The sequence below is a fragment of the Phyllobates terribilis genome, unplaced genomic scaffold (genome assembly GCF_046119375.1).
Source record: "Phyllobates terribilis strain yellow unplaced genomic scaffold, ASM4611937v1 Scaffold_7__3_contigs__length_470593459, whole genome shotgun sequence".
Classification (NCBI taxonomy): domain Eukaryota; kingdom Metazoa; phylum Chordata; class Amphibia; order Anura; family Dendrobatidae; genus Phyllobates; species Phyllobates terribilis.
In genome coordinates this window covers 87,084,939-87,110,095 of record NW_027362767.1, presented here as the reverse complement: position 1 = coordinate 87,110,095, position 25,157 = coordinate 87,084,939, and the positions used below count along the sequence as shown (strand labels likewise).

The following is a 25,157-nucleotide window of genomic DNA, read 5'->3' as shown; positions in this document are numbered from 1 at the left end:
CTCGCAGCGAAATTACTTCAACTCCCAAAGATTTGGAAAGAGAATTCATTTTGCTTCGGAATTGAGGAGCAAGTCTTTGGCCACTTAGCGCTTCCCTCGCTCTCCTCTTGTGTTTTTCTCCTTCCGACGTCTCATTGTCTGTTTCTCTCTCGTCTCTTGTCTAGGATGGAAGATATTAACCCTAAAGAAAGTGACATGGTAAGCGCTCTCCCAGCGAGACCTCCCACTGCTTTTTTTTTTCAGCTTCGGGATTAACCGCTAGAGTAGGCAGTATAACTGGCGGATTATGCTCTTCCATGAGCGATATACACCCAAGATACCGCTACAGGTCTCGTTAAACTTTTTTGGGGGACTGATATTGTTTGTACATCATGATTATTAGAGTCCAATGAAATTCTAGTTGCTATTATTTATTTTACTCGCTTATATAGTGCCATCATATTCCGCAGCGCCTTACAGACGTCATCATTAGGGCTCACAATCTAGATTCCCTATCAGTATGGCATTGGAATGTGGGAGGAAACCGGAGAACTCGGAGGAAACCCACACAAACACGGGGAGAACATACAAACTCCTTGCAGATGTTGTCCTTGGTGAGATTTGAACCCAGGACCCCAGTGCTGCAAAGCAATAGTGACAATCACAATTGCTCTTTGCAATTATTCTGACATATATTGATGGACATCACTGTGAATCAAGAACTAAGTGAATGATCTGACTTTGTGCACAGGTCTAACCCTAATCATGCAAGTAGGAAGAAGGCAGGAACTCTAGCCACCTATTGGATGTAGCAAAACTAAAAGTCAATATCAACCCTTTAATGAGCCTTGCTACATGGCTTAGGATAAGAAACCAAACCAGATATTCCATGTGCAGACTTGTATCTGTGTGTTTGCCCCTCATCAGTGCAAAACAGGAGAGAACTGGTTGAGGTGGGTGAGATTACTCCGATGGGGTGTCTAAGGGGTAAAGTTTTTCATTGTGAAGATGGCCAAGTTGGCATAAGGAGACTTGTTAGCCATTCAATGCTCCCCTGGGAATATAGGTGGTTTAGAGTTTCAGTCCTCTTCCTCCTTGATATTTAAATACTCAGGCCTATAAGTCTCCTTATACTGACTGTGCCCTTTATAGAAGGAGACATTTTATTCCTTTGACCCTAATCGGCCATCTAAGACTTTGAGGCCACATGGGCCATTTAATGGGGGTGTCTGACTTTCTTAACCCCCCTCCTTCCATTCTGAAAGGCTGATGTCGAGAGGAAGAAGGTTCAGGCTCTTCCAATGCCTGGAGTTGACCGTACACCTAAGATTGCTGGCCGATGAACATTCATCTGGTTTCAAAGGGGAGAGAGGAGAAAGCCTCTGCCAAATTCCTGTGGCAGTCCATCATGTCAACCAGTCCTGCCAAAATTGGTGGGTTGAGCCTACTGTCATCCAACGTGTATGAGGGGCTTAACCCTTTGGTTTTCAGGGGAGATAAGACGGCAGAGGTGTCTGTAAGTGTTTTTTTCCTCTCCTCATTGTATGGGGTGCAACTAGAAAGGACAATGTCTGTACCGCGGTGTATCACAGCATCCAAGAGTCCCTATGCCAGGAGTCATCGGTGCAGTGGAGAAATATGGGAACCTCGACCGGACGGATGCCTCCTTGCTGTTTTTTGTTGCCATCATATATGCCCCTTACAGACGAGACATGCGTGGTAACAAATTGTATTTCCCACAGACTCTACAAGAATTGCTTGATAAACTGGATGAAGCTGAAGACGGCGCCGACATTGTGCACAACGGGGATCTTGTATTAGAGCATATAAAGAGGAGCCAGGAAAGAAGAGAGCAAATCACCGCGGAGGAAATGGGGGCCGTCATCGTAGAGCGGGACACCGCGCGTGCTCAGGTACGGGACTCACAGATTTTATTTAATTATTCCTTATCTCTGACTACTAGTGTTGAGCGAGTATGTTCTGTCCGAGTATGCTCGGGCCGAGCTCCGAGTATTTACAGCTGCTCGGTGATATGGTTAAATCGCTCCCGTGTGCATGATTTGCAATTGTTAGACAGCTTTATTACATGTGAGGAATGTGTAAGAAATAGACATTCCTCACATATATTAAAACTGTCAAACAGTCGCAAATCATGCACACAGGAGCGATTCAACCATATCACCGAGCAGCTGTAAATACTCGGAGCTCGGCCCGAGCATACTTGGCGAAAGGGTTAATAGAACATACTCGCTCATCACTACTGACTACCCTATTAGAAATTTATGTATATGATTAAGTAATGAAGAACTTCTCATCTTAAAAAAAAACTTCCCCCAAAATATATCGGATATTGTGTACCCGTCACGGACAATCAGCCATCTCAAAAACTTTCTATTCAAAACTTCAATTAGTTCTGATTAGTCCTTCCTTACAAAATTTTTCCGTAATGGGTATTTATCAGCAAAAAATGACCTATTATTTAAATTAGATTTTCCTGTTAAAAAAATGTGTTTTTTATTTCAATTTCTGTCAGTACAAAAGACAGGATCTGAGTCAGTCTGTTGCTGCTATTATCCATTTGGATTTACTGAAAGAATAAGAAGTATGAGTGTAGAATAGCCCCAATGGCCAGTCCGCAAATTCCAAGATTTCTTTCTTTTTTTGAATACAAATTTTGATGTAAAAAATGTTAAAGAATGCAAAAAAAAATTGTAAATAATACATTTAACATAATAAAATGGATTGAAACAGTTGGTAATTTTCTGAGGACACATTCTCTTTATTATGCTTCTACAAAACCTGGTTGAGTGCCAGTGTCGTGCCACCCAATTTTCCTGGACACTGAATGCCAAGCAGAACTTAAATTTACAAATTACAGTAATAATTTGTTTATTTTTTTAGTAGGATTTTTTTGCAAATTAATTTTATTCATTGTGTAATACACCTACACCGTATATAATACACAATATACTGTCTTTCAATACTTCACTGTTTCAGTACTCCTTCTATGAGAGAATAAAATACTTAAAGGGTTTATCCAGGACTATTTTTATTTTTTTTACTATGGGCCTAAGAACTGCCTGTTCTACCCTGTGCCGGCACAAAGTGGTCATTCACTGTTCCTGCTGGCGATTTAGCTGCTCCACGTCAACAGAACAGCTCTTCCTCTTCCGGGCTGCTCTGTTGGGCTGACAATTAGCATCATGCTAATTGACCACTGGCTCCCCACAGTGAGGCAGCAGGGAGCCGACTGTCATTGAGAATGATGTCAGCAGTCACACTCCATTGACTGAGCAGACCTAAAGAGAACCGGCTGCTCTGTCGATGTGACATCAGTGGAAGGTGCTGAATCGCCGACCATTCTGTGCCGGCAGAGATCGGCACCGGGCACAACAGGCAGGTAGGTAGCAACTACCTGCCTTTAAGTTCTTAGGCCCATAATAAAAAAAAAATCTATAGTCCCAGATAAACCTTTCAACTCTGAATCTGTCCTGATTATCCAAAGGATACAGTTGTGTGACTTGTTCACGAGTGCAACTATATTGGTGGGACAGTTGTGTGTGTGTGTGTGTGTGTGTGTGTGTGTATTATTTTAGCTTTCAGGTATATAGAAGAATGTTTCCTTTCATTGGTAGTAAGCAGAGATCTTAAAAATTGTCAGTTATGGAAGCAAAAAATATTTTTAAAAATACGCATTTGTATCTGTGGTTGGAGTTACTCTGAAACGCATTGACATTAAACCAGCATTTCTTCATCTCATCGTGCCTTGTCATTTAATCAGCAGCGCAGGATACTTCCATTGCCCTTGTCACATTTTGTATTTATCCACCTACAGCTTTTTGTAAATAGGTTTCCATTTCACAGCTTCGGGGTATTCTTCACCCTGAATTCTTTTACTTGCTTTAGGCACAACCACAGGGGCAGCATTTACTTCTGGCCCATTTACAGAAAACAAGCAATACAAGGAGGGAGCTATCAATCATTTAATGCTGCCTGTAGGTTATATACATTGCTTTAAAGATTATGCACACCTTCACACAGATATTTTTTTTTATTGTTCATTTGCTTCCTAAATGTAAAGTTAAGCAACTTTCTAAATATTCATCATTAAAACTTTCCTACCATTTTGCTGCTGCAGAGTGCCTTTAAGTTGATTATCCAGCCAAATGATCTTCAAAAAAGATACAAATCCGTCAGATCTCTTCATTCCGCCTTTCTTTCAGTGTTAAAGATAGCAGAAGGAGTGGATTGTATACAGATCTGCAGTAGAGAGGGGATTGAGTATCTAAAACAGAAGGAGCACATTGTACACAGATCTGCAGTGGAGAGGGGATTGAGTATCTAAAGAAGAAGGAGCTGATTGTATACAGATCTGCAGTGGAGAGGGGAGAGCGTATCTACAACAGAAGGAGCGCATTGTACACAGATCTGCAGTGGAGAGGGGATTGAGTATCTAAAGAAGAAGGAGCTAATTGTACACAGATCTGCAGTGGAGAGGGGAGAGCGTATCTACAACAGAAGGAGTGCATTGTACACAGATCTGCAGTGGAGAGGGGATTGAGTATGTAAAGCAGAAGGAGCAGGATTGTACACAGATCTGCAGTGGAGAGGGGAGAGAGTATCTAAAGCAGAAGGAGCTGATTGTACACAGATCTGCAGTGGAGAGGGGAGAGCGTATCTACAACAGAAGGAGCGCATTGTACACAGATCCACAGTGGAGAGGGGAGAGAGTATCTAAAATAGAAGGAGTCAATTGTACACAGATCTGCACTAGAGTGGGGAGAGAGTATTTAAAATAGAAGGAGTTGATTGTACAAAGATTTGCACTAGAGAAAGGGGAGAGAATATCTAAAGCCAAAGGAGCTGATTGTAAACAGATCTGCAGAGGAGAGAGTATCTAAAGCAGAAGGAGTGGACTGTACACAGATCTGCAGTGGAGAGAGAAGAGAGTATCTAAAGCTTTATGGAGGGAAGAGAAAACTGGTTATAGACAAGGAGGAAACCACGCGAAGAGAAAATATGTGCAGTCCTGGAAAGGTGCTGATATATGAGCAGTGAAGACAGCAGCACCCTGGATACAGACAGACCTCACATTCAACATGTATTTCAGGGAGGGACACACTGAAACTTAGATAAGACTACAAACTACATATCAGGGGGTCTGAAAAATGAATGAAGGAATGAAAATTGCAGACTGAAATGTAGCGCAATTTTATTAACTAAATATAGTAGTGTTCAAACTAATAGAAGTGCAGTATGACTAACCAGATTAATCACTGTTTTTGGTATAAATTATATTACCACATGTCAAACAATTTACCACTTGGTGCTGTAGATTCTAAGAAAACCACCAGACTCGGCATTCATGATCTGCAGGTTTTTGAGTCTGTGTATTTGAATAATTAACTGTACGGAGATGTGTTCAAAATAATTTCAGTGTGGAGTTCAATTAGTGAGTTCAATCATTCATTGAAGAAACAGGTGTGAATCAGATGGCCCTTATTTAAGGGTGAAGCCAGCACATGTTATACATGCATTTCTCCTTGAAAGCCTGAGAAATATGGGTCGTTCGAGACATTGTTCAGAAGAAAAGCATACTTTGATTCAAAAGTTTATTGGAGAGGGTAAAACTTATAAAGAGGTGCAGACAATGATAGGCTGTTCGGCTAAAATTTTCTCCAATGCTTTAAAATGAAAAGCAAAACCAGAGAGATGTGGAAGAAAACGGAAGACTACCATTCGAATGGATCAAAGAATAGGCAGAATGGCAAATGATCAGCTCCAGGTTGATCAAAGACAGTCTCAAGTTACCTGTGAGCACTGTGACAGTTAGAAGACACCTGTGTGAAGCTAATCTCTGAGCAAGAAGTCCCTGCAAAGTCCCACTGTTAAAAAAAAGACATGTACTGAAGCAGATACAATTTGCCAAAGAACATATCAACTGGCGTAAAGAGAAATGGAGAAACGTTTTGTGGACTGATGAAAGTAAAATTGTTCTTTTTGGGTCCAAGGGCTGCAGACAGTTCGTCAGACGACCCCCAAACTCAGCATTCAATCCACAGTACACTCTGAAGACAGTGAAGCATGGTGATGCAAGCATCATGATATGGGCATGTTTCTCTTACTATGGTGCCGGACCTATTTACCGCATACCAGGGATCATGGACCAGTTTGCATATATTAAAATACTTGAAGAGGTCATGTTGCCTTACTCTGAAGAGGATATGCCCTTGAAATGTGAGTTTTAACAAGACAACGACCCTAAACACACCAGTAAACGAGCAAAATCTTGGTTCCAGTCCAACAAAATTGAGGTTATGGAGAGGCCAGCCCAATCCCTGGACCTTAATCCGATAGAACACTTGTGGGGTGACATCAAAAATGCCGTTTCTGAGGCAAAGCCAACAAATGCCAAAAAATGGTGGGATGTAGTCAAAAGCATCCTGGGCTGGAATAACAGTTGACAGGGGCCAGAAGTTGGTTGACTCTATGCAACATAGATGTGAAGCAGTTCTAAAAAAAACTGTGGATGTACAACTAAATATTAGGTTAGTGATTCACAGGAATGCTAAATCCTCAAAAAAATACATATTGTGAGTTTGTAAAGACAAATGCAGATACTACTATCTTTTAGAACAGCCCAATGTTGATTTTTTGTTATTTTCTGTAAAGTAGTTAAAAATTATATACATTTCTCTTCATGTTTTGAATTAGAAAACAGTCTGCAATGTTCCCAATGCATGGAAATAAAAACTAGTATGAAGATTTTGTGCTTAACTCATGTTTTTGAACACACGGCTATTATTTTGAACACTACTGTATAACCACAGTTATTAGGTAAAAAAATTTTTTTACAAAGATGTCCATGATCTTTAAGGGTATGTGCACACAATGCAGAAATGAAGCAGAAAATTTCTGCATCATTTCTGCATCTCCCTGGCAGAAAAAACGCATGCAGATTGTGCATGCGTTTTTCCTGCAGAATACATGCGGATCCACATGCGGATTCACATGCGTTTCCGCATGCAGATTGACAAGCGCTTTCCAGGCGATTTTAGCATCACCTGGAAAGTGCTTGACAACTAGGTCACACTGTATAAATCCATGCAACCAGCATGGATTTATATAGTGTGACCCGAGAGAGTGTATATACTTACCTCCGATGGCCCGCGCTGTCCTGCTTTACACTCTGTTCTCCCGGCTGCCGGCAACTTTGAATTGAAAGACCTGCCGACGTCAGCGTCACGTGACCCGTCACATGACTCTGACATCAGCGCAGGTCCTTCAACTCACTGCAAGTGCCGGGAACCAAGCAGGAGCGCTGCGCGGGCCGACTGATGGTAAGTATATATATATTTTTTATTTTATTCTTGTTTTACAGCTTTTTTAATGGTACCTGGGTGTGGATGAGACTCTCCTCTTCTCCACACTCGGGTACCATCCGCACATTAGAACGCACCAATTACGCAAGTACAGATGCAGTCTTGCGGAATTGGCGCGTTCTAATGCAAGTCAATGGCGGCGAAAACGCAGCGTTTGCGCAAAATTAATTGACATGCTGCGGATTTTTGAACACAGCGTTTACGCTGCGGAAAAATCCGCATCATGGGCACAGCACATGCGGATTTCAATTGGGGAACATTGCTGCCCTTCTACCATGCGTTTTTCATGCGTTTCCGCAGCGTTTACGCAACTGCAAAAACGCCGCGGAAACGCATTAAATACGCATCGTGTGAACTCAGCCTAAGTGCCAGGGAAATGAAGCAGAGCCATAATTAAGGGGGTAGGAATGATTTATGGCCACTGTATGCATAAAACCTAGGAACACCACCAATATAACAGCCTATCACCGACTTTATCTCCTGTGCTTCCCATTTGGCAAGAATGGTTAAGGTGGCCAGAGCAAACGTCACTAACAAAGCTCCAGATTATTGTAATTGATCAATCCACATCTGACGTACTGTATTTGTAGTCGTGGCTGTCGCTTTAAATTCTCTTATAGAAATAAGTTGAGCTTCTAAAAAAAAAAAAGTAGAGGGAAACAAACATTTGCTCAGCTTTTCCAATCATGTTTATATGACCCGTTTGTCAATGACAGGGTTAAAACATCCCTCCTACCTCCACTAATCCAGAACCCTCTCAGATTCCTGCATTGGGATTGACATGCCTATTCCACTGCTCACAGGGCCCCGTTACTCTCCCGAGCTGCAAAATAGGGTCACAGATGCTCTCGCAGGTACAAAGCAACCTTAGAATTTGTAGTCAAAGGTTGCCAGCTAGCAGCTAACTGATTTCCCTTTCTAAGGCAATATAAACATTCACTTGTCTTCCTGTAGGCCCTGCCAAATTCCATAATTCCAGTAGCAAGGCAGCTTAAATGAGGCTGAATGTCGTCAAAAGGAGGCAGAATTACTGAATCAGTCTGTAGCAAGTCGTTAAAGGAGCAATTCCACCCAGCAGAGCAGAAAATAACCTTCTGTAAATAATCTAATTGGCTTCCCTAAATAAACCCCCCCCCCCCCCCCCGCGCCAATGAGACACATTTCACTGCTTTGAAATAAACTGCACTTTTACCCCACTGTCACTTTATATATCGCTCCCGACTTCAATCGTCAGATCAAATCACTCATCAATTCTGTCAAGGAGCACAGGGGTAGTCGGGGGGGAAAACCGCTAACCCCTTCATTCCTCTGGGCAATCCGTATTTTTTTCTTCCTACTGTCGTCATATGTTTTTAAAGTGAAACTCCATAATTTTTCTTTTCTCTTTTGTTAGAAGGGACCTCCTATTAATCAGTTGTGATCAATGGGAGCACTAGGCAGGAAGTGTTAAAATTCTCTGCAGCACCACCGCAGGAGAAATAAGGAATTGCACATTCTCAAAACTATAGTCTTGTGTAATGAATGGACATGCCAGGTACTCCAGAGCCAGAGGCTCTTTTGGTAGGCATCTTCTGGTCTTCCTGATAGATAAAGGTCCTAAATAGAGTACTCTTCTTAATTATCTGACAACTTCTTTAAAAGGATCTGTCAGCAGGATTTCACACCCCAAACTATTAACATGCGCATGCTACAAAACTTATACATGGCCAGTTTGTTCCTCCATTACTAAGAAATCAGCGTCTGAATACATATGCAAGTGAAGCTGAAGAACTATGGTAGATCTGAAGCCTCTGTCACTCCAGCTCTTTTCTCCTTTCAGCACTGTCTGCTTCTCGACTGACAGCCTCTATGCTGTGTGACTTCAGACAAAGGAGCTGTCAATCAGTCACAAGGAGACTGCACTGAGCAGGGAATAGAGCTGGAGTGAAAGAGGCTTCAGATCTACCATAGCTCTTCAGCCTCATTTGCATATCCATTCAAACGCTGATTTATAAGCAAAGGAGGTAAATGTATTGTTGGACTTTTACATACAATTAGTTTGGGTTGTGAAATCCTACTGACATATTCCCTTCAAAGAATATGGACACCTAAGTAAACATTATTTTTTATTACCTAAAACCTGTGTAAATGTGTATGTAATTAAATAGTTACCAATCGCCATGTTCTCCAGTTCTTTCCTCTCTCATTGATCACATTGGGGTTTATGTGTGAGATGGAAGTTTCTTTTACAATATAAGCCTTTCAGTCACGTGAGTGCTTGTGATTGGTCAACGCCATGTAGGGGAAAAAGTGACCGCCCACTCTCTGGTAGCATAAGTTATAGCAAAAACTTTACTAGTATCTCTACAGTGGAGATACATTAATTAATAAAAAAAAAATGTTTTACTCAGCTCTGCAGTCACATCTCCATGACGTGGCCAGATCAATATGCTCAAACTGGTGAAAGGTCATCTTTAATACCATGGACTTTAAACAGGCGGCCACGAGAGGTGGTGAGTTCTCCTTCTATGGAGGTCTTCAAACAGAGGCTGGACAGACATCTGTCTGAGATGGTTTAGTGAATCCTGCATTGAGCAGGGGGTTGGACACGAGGACCCTGGAGGTCCCTTCCAACGCTAACATTCTAGGATTCTATGACTTTGTATGGAACGGCAAGGTGCAGGAGCATCCGGAGCTCCATTTAACAGTCTTGACACGACCCCTATTCCAGCCGGGGGACAAATCTTGTCAATCCTGAACTGCTCCTTTAAGTAATTATATCTTGTATTTTTTGCATTTGCTTCCCTTTGATCCTTATCGTGTTTGCATTCTTGTGCTTTCCTTAGATAAGTGCATTGATCACAGAGATAGGTTTGCTGAGACTCGGCGTCCTGTATGGGCGTATAGCGCAGAAGTGTTCCGGTAGGGTCTGCTCTCCTTTATGGGCAGTCCTGCCCGTCCGGTGGCACACGTTCTTGTGCCTCTGTATATAAAGGCCCGCGCTGTGTAGAATTATAACGTGCTATAGAAAGCATTCATAGGTAGACTGCTATAAGCTGCTGGAGTTTGAATTAATTTGTCATTTCAGGGTGCTAAACCTTAAACCTATAAAGTGCTACATTGAAATCCTACTAATCCTGCCGTCCAGGCCATCAGCAGTCAGTGGCGTGTGTGTGAGCATTACAGAGCCGCACTGTGCTCCGAGCTGTGTTCAGGGGAGCCGCTTCTTAGATATCAGTCTGATGCAGGAAAAGCCGAGCGTTGCGTATTTTCACAGCGCCATAAATAACAGTCTAAAAATAAACCGTACTTTGTATGGCCAAATGGCCCCTGAATTAACCCTTTGAGTGCAGTCATGGCTATGTTGGGCATTTTTCCACCGTTGGGCCCTGCATAAACCACCACAGTAAGAGCCGAGCAAATGCATATTTTTGTCTTTTTGCAGCCATATTATAATACTTTACGCCTGTCCATAGAATAATTGGGTATGTAGGGGCGGTCATCCTTCGCTAAGGCGCTGCTGCTTCATTGAAGGGACCGGAAGCACCATCCGTCTATGGTCAGGGTGGGAAAATAACAAAGCCGACACATAAAAGTGCCGATGATTACCACCCCACATTGTATCTTTCTCACTCGAAACGTTGTAATGTATGCATTATATATGGCAATGACCATAATAAATTCCTGAAATTGGAAACAACCCCGAAAGCAAGCGGTCTCCAACTTTCTGGACATATGCTGCGTAAGATCGGAGGCAAATTGGTCTTTAAGGGTCGTGCACCCAATAATGAAGTAGTGCGGACATCTCAGACTCTGGAGTCATTGCACACCAAAAATAATTTCTCGCCTTAGAGCTAAGAAGATATGCAATCTCCATTTCTTCAGGCCATAGCTAGAAGGGTCAATTGTATCCTTGAGCCTATGGAACCTATGGTATCCCTTACAAAACCATCACCTGCCTGCTGGTACGCAGGGAATCACTTCCAGCTTGTAACCACACAAGACATCGCTCAGTGATGTTCTAGCTCCCGTTTTTTACTACCTGTAAATTCCAGCAATTTCGCAATTTACTGTTTACTAAAATTTTCAGCCGTTCTCAAGGTATTGACACTTTTCTTTTTTTACAGCTCGTTGCCTTGGAAGCCGACCACTGCAGCTAGGCCACAGAACATGCGCAACGCTTACAAGCTCTTTTTCTATTGAGCTTGTAAGCACAGTTTTGAAGCTGGATCGTTGGAGCGTATAGTTACCTCCTAATTCTGGCCACCTTTAGAGCAGTGCTTGCAAGCTAGACCGCAGCAGTGGTCGGCCTCCTAGGCAACGAGCTGTAAACAAGAGTGTTAAATCTCAAGAACAGCTGCAAAATTTGATAAGCAGTAAATGGCAAAGTGTTTGTATTAAAAAGCGCTACCCGACAATATCTATCTATTAAGATGGGAATAATCCTTAAATTGGGCATGTCCTTGTGGCCAGTAACATGGCTACGGGAGGGAATTTAGGGAGACTGGGAGGGTTGGAGCTGTTCACACTGGTAACATAGATGAATCCATTGCTGTGATTAGAAACCAGTGGGTGCCGTACCTGCTGGTGATTGCAGCTGATAGACAGAAAAACGAGGGTTGTTTCTGGCACAACCGATTGGATAAAAAATATAATTTTATTGAATCAAGTTAAAGGTTAAAGACCACAAACCTCTCTAACATGGCTACAGTGTGATCTCTTGTGTGTGAGTTGTGAATGATGTTGAACCAGGGGGTCTCAAGTTGACCATACACCATAAATTGACGTTAGCTGAACCCGACGTGTGATTTCAAAAAGTGGAGGGGTGGTAACAATGTATCTTCCGTGAGAACAAAATTATTGAGACTGTCAAAATCGAACTAGCCAGTCCTTCTCTCCCCTAAATTTAGCGTTGGAAGATCCCTCAAACACATTAAATGGTCAGTCAGTCCCACCAAAATCATTCAGCTTGGACTGGCTGCCCATCTAGTATCAGGGGGGGGGTCTTCCAGTGCCAGATGTTGGGGGGAGACTAGGACTGTGTAATTGGATATCACTATGCTGGTTATTATGTTTCATTCATTAGGAAAATAATCTACCACCACCTCTCCCCCTATTGAAATCTCATGCACCCTCGGAGTGTGTAAGTGAAAAGTTTCCAACAGTCCTAAATAAGCCAAGACTTTTATTACGATTTTTCGGTTACAATTATGGCTATTTTGGTGCTTTTCGAGAATAAAAGTGGCGAAGTTTATAGAAATTCCAACGAAAAGTATTCTATTAGGGGCTGTTCCCTAGTGGAGATGGAGGTGTTCTTGGGCAAGGCTTAAGCTCCACTCTTCCACCAACGACAGTGTTGACACCTATGCTGTTGTCAGCTCTAATGTTTATGGCCGGTCTCCTATACATACCCACATGGTATGGGAGGACTTGTGAACCCTGGAGGTAAATAAAGTTGTGAAATCCTGGACAGAATTAGCCTTTGGTGTTTTACTTCTGATCCTTTGTCCTGATAATGTCCCTCTGGGAGCCAATGAGGATGGCGATTAGTGACCAGTTCAAGGTTTTCAGCTGGATGTAGACATGAGATGGAACTGGTCACCAGACTGATGCCGAGTTAGTCGGGAGCATCATGCGCTGCTGAAAATCTTATGTTTTTGTGCTCCTGGACTTTCTTAAACGTGGAGACCATCGGGTATCTAGTCTAGACATCTGCACATTGTCAGGCTGTGATGTAATATTGTGTTGATGTGTTAACTTTTTCTATGTCCTGATAATCCTGCCTGGAGTGATATGGGGACAATGCTGTTAACAGCGATGTCATATCATTTTATGCATTGATAGGAAAGCAAAAGGGGCAAATACCCTGGGGGGCTAACAAGTGGTCGTAGCTGCCCTCCTCAATATCATAACAGGGTGCAATTGCAATTCTTGGCTTAGAAAACCAGGAGATGAGCACTTCTATATGAGCACTGCATAGCAGTATTATTTTAGCAATTTCTGGCAGTATCATTGTAGCTTCATAAGCTCTTTTATTTGGGCACCATATGGTCGTCACATTTGGAAACTATGGTACTGCTGGAACAAGTTACTCTAATTTTCATACATTATGGTAGGGGTTGCTATTGCGACAACTTCTGACCATCTTGTTGGAGCTACGTAGACACAATTTAGGGTATATGCCACTTTGCACTGGGTTTATGTAGTTGTTACTTAATTTCATTTTTGCAAAAAAAATCAATTAAAATTTTTCTGTCTCCTTTCTAGAAGGTGATGCTGAGAATGACAACAGAGCCTTTTCAGATTTATTCCATTACTTTTTTTTTTTTAATCGACTTTTCATGAGCACAATTTTGGGAATCTTTTTGCAGATATAGCCCCCCCCCCTTTAAAATTTGTACAAATTTTAAAAGGAAATTTGCAAAAATGTAAACAAAAATTTTCAAAAAAATTTAAGCCGACATTTAGTAATACAGATACAGTGCTGGGTGGTATATGGTCGTTGACACAACTCATGAAATATGTATACCATTCTTTTCCGTGTAGTTGCGTTGAAAAACATGTCCCATTACATTTATCAACCTGATTTTTTTTTATAAGTTTCTCTTCTGTGCTGGGTAGAAAGCAGATGTCTATACAAATTAAAAAAAAAAAATGGTATGTAAAACTGTGTGATGTAAAAGCTATAGAAAACGATGTGACCAATTGTGGCCAAACCCTTCCCTGTAGACGCACCCGACTGCGCAGACCTGATGAAGCTCTCTAGTGCACGGCCTGAATGTGTGAACTCGGCCGTAGCTTTCAGCTCTCTGTGTTAATGTAGCACCCTGAGGATTCGGCTGCTACAGGGGTATTGCACCTCAACCCAGAGGTGTGATATTCCACTCCCGGGTAAGGAAGGAGTGTGGAACTGAGCTCAGATAGACTGCATGCACTACATACATCCCATTCCAGAGGAGCAGGCCGACGGCACTCCCACTTAGAAATGTGCAGGTGCGACCGAGCCTGTTCCTGGCTGGAGTGGGAGGGGGGAGGAACATCCCATGTAGTGTAGGGGCAGATAGGGGGAGCAGTCTGGGTAGTGTTAGGAGCTCATTGGGTGCTGGTCACCTGAGCTCACACATAGAGGGTGTATATAAGGTGGGCACCATCAAAGATCAGGGTCAGTCAGTCAGTGCAGAGGACAAGTCAGCAGAAGAGGAGGAGCGGAAGCTGGCAGAGGAGCAGCTGAGAGAAAGAAACAACAGCCCTGGAGAGAGAGTGGAGTGCAGAAAGACCCAGAGGGGGACAAAGAAGGGACCCAAGAACCCAAATAAGAACACCGGGTGAGGAGTCAGCACAAGGGTACCGGAACCCAAGCTGGTGGGGGCAAAGACATTCCCCAGCCAGAGACCGGAGACCGTGGGCAGTGTCTGTCACGGTCACCCACTACATTCACCCTGAAGGCACACCACATGGAGGGTCAGGGAACCTGAGGCCAAAGGTTGCCCAACAGAAGGCCCGAGGGAGCTGGATTTAGGTGAATCACTGGTGGGGACGGCTGAAGAAAGGACAGAGGGAGAGCTCAGGGCCACGCTCCGGACTTGTTTGGGGGTTGGCTGGATCCAGGACCTGGTGGACGCAGCACGGCTCGGGAGGTCACTTGGAGCTAGAGTGACCAGGAACATCTGCAGTAAGTAAAGACCCTTAACTGCACAACCCGAGTCTGTCATCATTACCGGCTGCACCGCACCACCACAACCCCCATCCTCTGCGCCTGTCCCCTCTGAGGCTATACCCCTCCCGTTGGGGGTTATCCCACCAAGCTGCGCACCCACCATCAGCCTCAGCGGACCCTGCAGCAGCGGCGGCCACAGTGACCGCATCACAACGGGTGGCGTAGTCGACACAACGAACTTTAATAACATCAGTAAGGACTGCCACATAACACTGAGCTTGACGCCCTGGGCACGGGACCGGGTCACAGCCGCTCGGAGACTACAACCCCCCATCTGATCCGGTGCCGGGTATTCCCCTCAAAAAGGAATATGTCCCAGGGGGCGCGTCAACTTTGGCGTAGTCGGCAGGATTACGTGCCCGCAACACCCGGGTACTGCGTGCCTGAAGAAAAGTGCAAGTTTACCTCAGAAAGAAGTCTCCCGCCGGTTCCGGAGGGTCCACGCCATCGGACTCCATCACCAGTCGTTTCCCGCCGATTGTCCGCCATTTCCAGCTTGTTCCCGCCATCTGCAGAGTTTCCCGCCACTGGGAAGCGATTCCCGCCAAAACCGCAGATTTCCCGCCTTGGAAGAGCAGCGGACGCCATTATGGGCGTGCCAAAGGAGAGCAAGAGGCCACCTCCCATCGTGGGCCAGGACAGAAAATGGCGCCAAAAGTGGAAACCGCCCCCACCAACAGAGACTGTGATGCTGGAGGTGTCTGTCAGCGTGAAAGAACTCCCCCTGGAGCTGACAGTCACCGAGTTGCCCCGGGACCGCCCTCGAAGTGGGAGGAGACGAAAGAAAAGAGAAAAGATGGGTGTCGCCTGGAGCAGTCTAGAACGAGCGCACCCGGAGGCAAGGTGTCTAGAGCGAGAGCACCCGGAGTCGAGGAGAGAAAGAGTAGACCCGGGAATGGAGCGGCAGCAGAGCAGCACCGGCCCGCTGGCCAGGAGCCTGCTGGAGGAAGAAGGAGGAGAGCAGAGCAGCACCGGCCCGCTGGCCAGGAGCCTGCCGGAAGCAGAGCAGAGCAGCACCGACCCGATGGTCAGGAGCCTGCTGGAGTCAACAACCCCGCTAGGCTTAGCGGAGATCCTGGCGCAGCTTCCCCGAGATCGGGAGTGCGCGCGGAGTGCCCTGGAGGGCCTCGCGGGAAGGATGGCCCGAGTGCAGAGGGAGATCCTGGCGGAGTGGGGCCGGGAGATGGCCCAGCAAGCTGGAACCCGTCCACTTAACCCGCTCCCTTGGAAGAAGACATCGACTGCCTCTGCGGATGACGCGGGAGGACCCAAGGCCGGAGACGGCGCAGAAGAGGGAGCGAGACGCATGGCAGCAGGTAAGGGGGATGCCTATACCCCATACCGGAAGACCGCTTACCTGCCCCAGCTCCCCGTCGCAGAGCCCGAAGGTCCCCCGGCCGTACCCGAGACCGCCATGACACCGCCACCGACTAGGCCCCGACCGGAAGCCGCCGTCGCGACCCCGGTGACGTCACGCGTCGTGACCCGGAGCGTGGCGAAGGAAGAAGAGCCTCCGGCCTGGTCACAGGGCCTAGCGTTTCCGGGCGCTGCATCCAAAGCAGAGCCATCTACCTCCGCGGAGCCTCCGGCCTGGTCGCAAGGCCAGGTAACCCAGGGCGCCGCCGTCCTAACGGTGCCCTTCACCTTCCAAGTGCCCCAGGCCTGGCCGCAAGGCCTGGGCAACCCGGGCGCCACCACCACCGCGCCCGCGCCCGTAATACCTAGGGTGCCACACCTGGGGGAGGACCTCTTCGGCCAGCTCACATGGCCGGACGGGCGGCCCTTCATCTGGCCCGAAGGGTACCCTGAGCTGGAGCGGCAGCAAAGACTAGGGCCCTTGTGTGCGCCCCTAATCCCGGCTCCGAAGCCCGTGGCTCGGGTCTCGCCTCCTCTAGCAGAAGCCCAATTCGTGTGGGACCCCACGGGAGAAGATTTGATGGGGTTCACCGGAGAAACTCGGGCCGCCGCAGCTGAACGTACAGAGTGTTGCCGTCAACAGCTGGCAGAGTTTAAGAGAGAACGGGAGGAGAGGCGGGTCAGAGAACAACAGGCCCAAATCCAGAGCGCGGAGCAGAAGAGCCGGACTAGGAGGGACCCCCGTGCAGCAGATCGTCCCCGTACCATCGGGACGGTAATAAAGTTTAATGCGCAGCATGGGTGGGGCTTCATAAGGGACCGGAACACCATGGGTGACGTCTTCGTTACTCGACGGGACGTCGAGTCCCACCTGCCAGAGGGTCACAAAGGCCGTGACCTCTACGTCGGTGATGAGGTAACGTTCACCCGGCACAAGTGTGCCAAGGGACCTTACGCCCTCCACGTGCATCGCCTGACGGAGGAGGAGTTGCGGTGTAGGGAGGAGGAGCCAGAAGACCCGGACGGGTTCAAGGCTAGAAGGTACTATGACTAAAATAGTACAAAGGACTGTACATAGTTACCCGTCGGGGTACCCAAGCAACCGTTGCTGCTAAAGTAGTCCCCGTTGGGACCAGTGAACTGTTTACCTGTGTGACCCCTTCCATACCAGGCTGAGGACTGTGAGCAGCCATCCCTTTCCCTTTACCTGGCCGGGGACTGAGAACGGCCAAAATTCCCCTGTACATAGTTGCGCTTCCTAAAGCGCCCCCTACCGGTTTTATATGAGAAACTGTTTTTCAAAAGACTGTCGCACTTTACCTGGTCACGAGTTGCACGGTGACCAGAGGAGGAACCTGAAACAAGAAAAGACGACGAGAATGTTTATATAAAAAGTTTTATATATATAATGTTTTACATGTTTTATATGTTTATGAAAAAAAAAAAATTGTAGGTTTTGGTGTTTTATGTCTTGCAGCCCGAGGACGTGCTGTGATTTACCAGGGGGGAATGTAGCACCCTGAGGATTCGGCTGCTACAGGGGTATTGCACCTCAACCCAGAGGTGTGATATTCCACTCCCGGGTAAGGAAGGAGTGTGGAACTGAGCTCAGATAGACTGCATGCACTACATACATCCCATTCCAGAGGAGCAGGCCGACGGCACTCCCACTTAGAAATGTGCAGGTGCGACCGAGCCTGTTCCTGGCTGGAGTGGGAGGGGGGAGGAACATCCCATGTAGTGTAGGGGCAGATAGGGGGAGCAGTCTGGGTAGTGTTAGGAGCTCATTGGGTGCTGGTCACCTGAGCTCACACATAGAGGGTGTATATAAGGTGGGCACCATCAAAGATCAGGGTCAGTCAGTCAGTGCAGAGGACAAGTCAGCAGAAGAGGAGGAGCGGAAGCTGGCAGAGGAGCAGCTGAGAGAAAGAAACAACAGCCCTGGAGAGAGAGTGGAGTGCAGAAAGACCCAGAGGGGGACAAAGAAGGGACCCAAGAACCCAAATAAGAACACCGGGTGAGGAGTCAGCACAAGGGTACCGGAACCCAAGCTGGTGGGGGCAAAGACATTCCCCAGCCAGAGACCGGAGACCGTGGGCAGTGTCTGTCACGGTCACCCACTACATTCACCCTGAAGGCACACCACATGGAGGGTCAGGGAACCTGAGGCCAAAGGTTGCCCAACAGAAGGCCCGAGGGAGCTGGATTTAGGTGAATCACTGGTGGGGACGGCTGAAGAAAGGACAGAGGGAGAGCTCAGGGCCACGCTCCGGACTTGTTTGGGGGTTGGCTGGATCCAGGACCTGGTGGACGCAGCACGGCTCGGGAGGTCACTTGGAGCTAGAGTGACCAGGAACATCTGCAGTAAGTAAAGACCCTTAACTGCACAACCCGAGTCTGTCATCATTACCGGCTGCACCGCACCACCACAACCCCCATCCTCTGCGCCTGTCCCCTCTGAGGCTATACCCCTCCCGTTGGGGGTTATCCCACCAAGCTGCGCACCCACCATCAGCCTCAGCGGACCCTGCAGCAGCGGCGGCCACAGTGACCGCATCACAACGGGTGGCGTAGTCGACACAACGAACTTTAATAACATCAGTAAGGACTGCCACATAACACTGAGCTTGACGCCCTGGGCACGGGACCGGGTCACAGCCGCTCGGAGACTACAACCCCCCATCTGATCCGGTGCCGGGTATTCCCCTCAAAAAGGAATATGTCCCAGGGGGCGCGTCATTAATTCTGCCCTATAATCCTGTGTCAGCAGCGATAGGCCGAGAGCTCGTACTGCTCAGCCGAGATCTGTCACAGCAAAAGACTATACAAATATGCAAACGAAAGCATGTCAGTGTATCAACAAATACAGAGGTATAAACTCAAATATTTGATGCTCCTTCTAAGCACATATTTTCAGATGAATAAAAAAACAAATTACTACAGGACGGATAAATATTGACACTCGTCCTTCGAAAGGGAAAAAAAACTCAATCCAGGTTTCCTTTTGCCAAAGTGTGTGTGTGTATGTTTGTATTCACTGCCATGATATAGCGGAATCCCGTGAAGATCACACATCCTAGGCCGGCCTTGGCACACTGGCTGAAGGATTTCCATCTTATAGTGCAATTATGCAGTCATTTCCTGCAGGGCTGTTTAGGTGTAAAGGCCGCTGTGACATGGGCATGTTTTACTCCCGGAGAAAAAAAATATGGTTTGCTCTAAAAAGATGTGACATTCACTTTGCTCTAGACACAGTCACTACTATATAGAAGAAAGGATGCTAAAGGAATAGGTATGGAGCATGGATATCTGCTCAAACCAATCATGGAGTATGGATATCTTCTTGGACCCCTCATGGAGTATGGACATCTGCTAAACCCCTCAAGGAGGAGTATCGATATCTTCTTGAACATCTTATGAAGTATGGATGTCTGCTTAAACCTTTCAAGGATGAGTATGGACATCTTCTTGAACCCCTCATGGAGAATAGACACCTTGTTGAACCCCTCATGGAGTATGCACAGCCACTAAACCCCATTCAAGAATGAGTATGGACATCTGTTTGAACCCTTAAGGTAGTATGGACATCTTCTTGAACATCTTATGGAATATGGATGTCTGCTTAAACCTTTCAAGAATGAGTGTGGACACCTTCTTGAACCCCTCATGGAGTGTGGACACCTTCTTGAACTCCTCATGGAGTGTGGACATCTTCTTGAACCCCTCATGGAATATGGACATCTTCTTGAACCTCTCATGGAGTATGCACAGCCACTAAACCCCATTCAAGAATGAGTATGGACATCTGTTTGAACCCTTAAGGTAGTATGGACATCTTCTTGAACATCTTATGGAATATGGATGTCTGCTTAAACCTTTCAAGAATGAGTGTGGACACCTTCTTGAACCCCTCATGGAGTGTGGACACCTTCTTGAACTCCTCATGGAGTGTGGACATCTTCTTGAACCCCTCATGGAATATGGACATCTTCTTGAACCTCTCATGGAGTATGCACAGCCACTAAACCCCATTCAAGAATGAGTATGGACATCTGTTTGAACCCCTAAGAGAGTATGGACATCTGCTCAAACCCCTCATGGAGTATGGACATCTTCTTGAACCTCTCATGGAATATGAACATCTGCTTAAGACCCTCAAGGAGCAGTATGGTCATCTGTTTGAAGCCCTAATGGAATTTGGACATACGCTCGAAACCCTCATGCAGTATGGAATATGGACGTCCCCTTAAAACCTTCAAAGAGGATGTATGGACATCTGTTTGAACCCCTAAGAGAGTATGGACATCTGCTCAAACCCCTCATGGAGTATGGACATCTTCTTGAACCTCTCATGGAATATGGACATCTGCTTAAGACCCTCAAGGAGCAGTATGGTCATCTGTTTGAAGCCCTAATGGAATTTGGACATACGCTCGAAACCCTCATGCAGTATGGAATATGGACGTCCCCTTAAAACCTTCAAAGAGGATGTATGGACATCTGTTTGAACCCCTCATGATGTATGGGCATCTCATCGAACCCATCATAGTGTATAGACACCTGCTGGAACCCCTGACGGAGTATGGACATCTGCTTGCATGAGCATGACGTCATCTATTTGAGCATAACTATAAGGCTAGCAAAGCTTACAGAGCCCACATCCAGAGAGAAATAAAGTCCGATAACAGAATGAAAATTTAATCCACATCATTAAGTGCCAAGGGCTGGGATACCTTTGCTGTAATACCTTTTTACTCTGGCATCACTTGTAACATTTACTACACTGTGGTGTCACTATGTTTAAACCTTTGTGCATTATCTCTATGCTGTGATGTCACATTGTGCATTATCCTAGTACTGGGACATCACTGTGTGCATTATGCTAGTACTCCTAGTACTGGGACATTACTGTGTGCATTATCCTAGCACTGGGACATCACTGTGTGCATTATACAGTATTGAAACTTCACTGAGTACATTATGATAATACTGGGACATTACTGTGTGTATTATCCTAGTACTGGGACATTACTGTGTGCATGATGCTTGTACTGGGACATCACTGTGTGCATTATGCTAGTACTGGGACACCACTGTGTGCATTATGCTAATACTGGGACACCACTGTGTGCATTATGCTAGTACTTGGACACCACTATGTGCATTATGCAAATACTGGGACACCACTGTGTGCATTATGCTAGTACTGGGACACCACTGTGTGCATTATGCTAGTACTGGGACACCACTGTGTGCATTATGCTAGTACTGAGACAACACTGTGTGCATTATCCTAGCACTGGGGCATCACTGTGTGCATTATGCTAGCACTGGGACACCACTGTGTGCATTATGCTAGTACTGGGACAACACTGTGTGCATTATCCTAGCACTGGGACATCACTGTGTGCATTATCCTAGCACTGGGTCATCACTGTGTGCATTATCCTAGTGTTGGGACTTCACTGAGTACATTATGCTAATGCTGGGACACCACTGTGTGCATTATCCTAGTGTTGGGACGTTCCTGAGTACATTATGCTAATACTGGGTCATCACTGTGTGCATTATACTAGTATTGGGACTTCACTGAGTACATTATGCTAGTACTGGAACATCACTGTGTGCATTATCCTAGTACCGGGACATCACTGTGTGCATGATGCTTGTACTGGGACATCACTGTGTGCATTATGCTAGTACTGGGTCATCACTGTGTGCATTATACTAGTATTGGGACTTCACTGAGTACATTATGCTAATGCTGGAACATCACTGTGTGCATTTTCCTAGTATTGGGACTTCGCTGTGTGCATTATCTTAGTACTGGGACATCACTGTGTGCATTATACAGTATTGAAACTTCACTGAGTACATTATGATAATACTGGGACATTACTGTGTGTATTATCCTAGTACTGGGACATTACTGTGTGCATGATGCTTGTACTGGGACATCACTGTGTGCATGATGCTTGTACTGGGACATCACTGTGTGCATTATGCTAATACTGGGACACCACTGTGTGCATTATGCTAGTACTTGGACACCACTGTGTGCATTATGCTATTACTGGGACACCACTGTGTGCATTATGCTAGTACTGGGACACCACTGTGTGCATTATGCTAGTACTGGGACACCACTGTGTGCATTATGCTAGTACTGAGACAACACTGTGTGCATTATCCTAGCACTGGGGCATCACTGTGTGCATTATGCTAGCACTGGGACACCACTGTGTGCATTATGCTAGTACTGGGACAACACTGTGTGCATTATCCTAGCACTGGGACATCACTGTGTGCATTATCCTAGCACTGGGTCATCACTGTGTGCATTATCCTAGTGTTGGGACTTCACTGAGTACATTATGCTAATGCTGGGACACCACTGTGTGCATTATCCTAGTGTTGGGACGTCCCTGAGTACATTATGCTAATACTGGGTCATCACTGTGTGCATTATACTAGTATTGGGACTTCACTGAGTACATTATGCTAGTACTGGAACATCACTGTGTGCATTATCCTAGTACCGGGACATCACTGTGTGCATGATGCTTGTACTGGGACATCACTGTGTGCATTATGCTAGTACTGGGACACCACTGTGTGCATTATGCTAGTACTGGGACACCACTGTGTGCATTATGCTAGTACTGGGACACCACTGTGTGCGTTATACTATCACTGGGACAACATTATGCTAGCACTGGGTCATCACTGTGTGCATTATCCTGGTGTTGGGACTTCACTGAGTACATTATGCTAATGCTGGGACACCACTGTGTGCATTATTCTAGCAGTGGGACGTCACTGAGTACATTATGCTAATATTGGGTCATCACTGTGTGCATTGTACTAGTATTGGGACTTCACTGAGTACATTATGCTAGTACTGGAACATCACTGTGTGTATTATCCTAGTACCGGGACATCACTGTGTGCATTATCCTAGCACTGAGACATCACTGTGTGCATTATCCTAGCACTGGGACATCACTGAGTACATTATGCTAATACTGGGTCATCACTGTGTGCATTATACTAGTATTGGGACTTCACTGAGTACATTATGCTAATGCTGGAACATCACTGTGTGCATTTTCCTAGTATTGGGACTTCGCTGTGTGCATTATCTTAGTACTGGGACATCACTGTGTGCATTATACAGTATTGAAACTTCACTGAGTACATTATGATAATACTGGGACATTACTGTGTGTATTATCCTAGTACTGGGACATTACTGTGTGCATGATGCTGGTACTGGGACATCACTGTGTGCATTATGCTAGTACTGGGACACCACTGTGTGCATTATGCTAATACTGGGACACCACTGTGTGCATTATGCTAGTACTTGGACACCACTGTGTGCATTATGCAAATACTGGGACACCACTGTGTGCATTATGCTAGTACTGGGACACCACTGTGTGCATTATGCTAGTACTGGGACACCACTGTGTGCATTATGCTAGTACTGAGACAACACTGTGTGCATTATCCTAGCACTGGGGCATCACTGTGTGCATTATGCTAGCACTGGGACACCACTGTGTGCATTATGCTAGTACTGGGACAACACTGTGTGCATTATCCTAGCACTGGGACATCACTGTGTGCATTATCCTAGCACTGGGTCATCACTGTGTGCATTATCCTAGTGTTGGGACTTCACTGAGTACATTATGCTAATGCTGGGACACCACTGTGTGCATTATCCTAGTGTTGGGACGTCCCTGAGTACATTATGCTAATACTGGGTCATCACTGTGTGCATTATACTAGTATTGGGTCATTACTGTGTGCATGATGCTTGTACTGGGACATCACTGTGTGCATTATGCTAGTACTGGGACACCACTGTGTGCATTATGCTAGTACTGGGACACCACTGTGTGCATTATGCTAGTACTGGGACACCACTGTGTGCATTATGCTAGTACTGGGACACCACTGTGTGCATTATGCTAGTACTGGGACAACATTATGCTAGCACTGGGTCATCACTGTGTGCATTATCCTGGTGTTGGGACTCCACTGAGTACATTATGCTAATGCTGGGACACCACTGTGTGCATTATTCTAGCAGTGGGACGTCACTGAGTACATTATGCTAATATTGGGTCATCACTGTGTGCATTGTACTAGTATTGGGACTTCACTGAGTACATTATGCTAGTACTGGAACATCACTGTGTGCATTATCCTAGTACCGGGACATCACTGTGTGCATTATCCTAGCACTGAGACATCACTGTGTGCATTATCCTAGCACTGGGACATCACTGAGTACATTATGCTAATACTGGGTCATCACTGTGTGCATTATACTAGTATTGGGACTTCACTGAGTACATTATGCTAGTACTGGAACATCACTGTGTGCATTATCCTAGTACCGGGACATCACTGTGTGCATTATCCTAGCACTGAGACATCACTGTGTGCATTATCCTAGCACTGGGACATCACTGAGTACATTATGCTAATACTGGGTCATCACTGTGTGCATTATACTAGTATTGGGACTTCACTGAGTACATTATGCTAATGCTGGAACATCACTGTGTGCATTTTCCTAGTATTGGGACTTCGCTGTGTGCATTATCTTAGTACTGGGACATCACTGTGTGCATGATTCGTGTGCTGTCCGATATCGATCTGGAATCTGACCGGTTACTATAGGAAAGTGCTCCACTTCATGTGTTTTTAATGTGTGAACATGTATACTT

At 45.8% G+C, this 25,157-nt stretch overlaps 1 protein-coding gene across 3 annotated transcripts in view; it reads left to right on the top strand.

Moving 5' to 3' along the window:
• MIPOL1 (mirror-image polydactyly 1) overlaps positions 1 to 25,157 on the top strand; it is a 381,387-nt gene that overhangs the window by 178,675 nt on the left and 177,555 nt on the right. For all 3 annotated transcript variants that reach the window (XM_073638937.1, XM_073638940.1, XM_073638936.1), the window contains 2 exons: positions 165 to 198; positions 1,722 to 1,892. In XM_073638937.1, the coding sequence (XP_073495038.1) occupies positions 165 to 198; positions 1,722 to 1,892 (205 nt within the window). The remainder of the gene's footprint in view (positions 1 to 164; positions 199 to 1,721; positions 1,893 to 25,157) is intronic.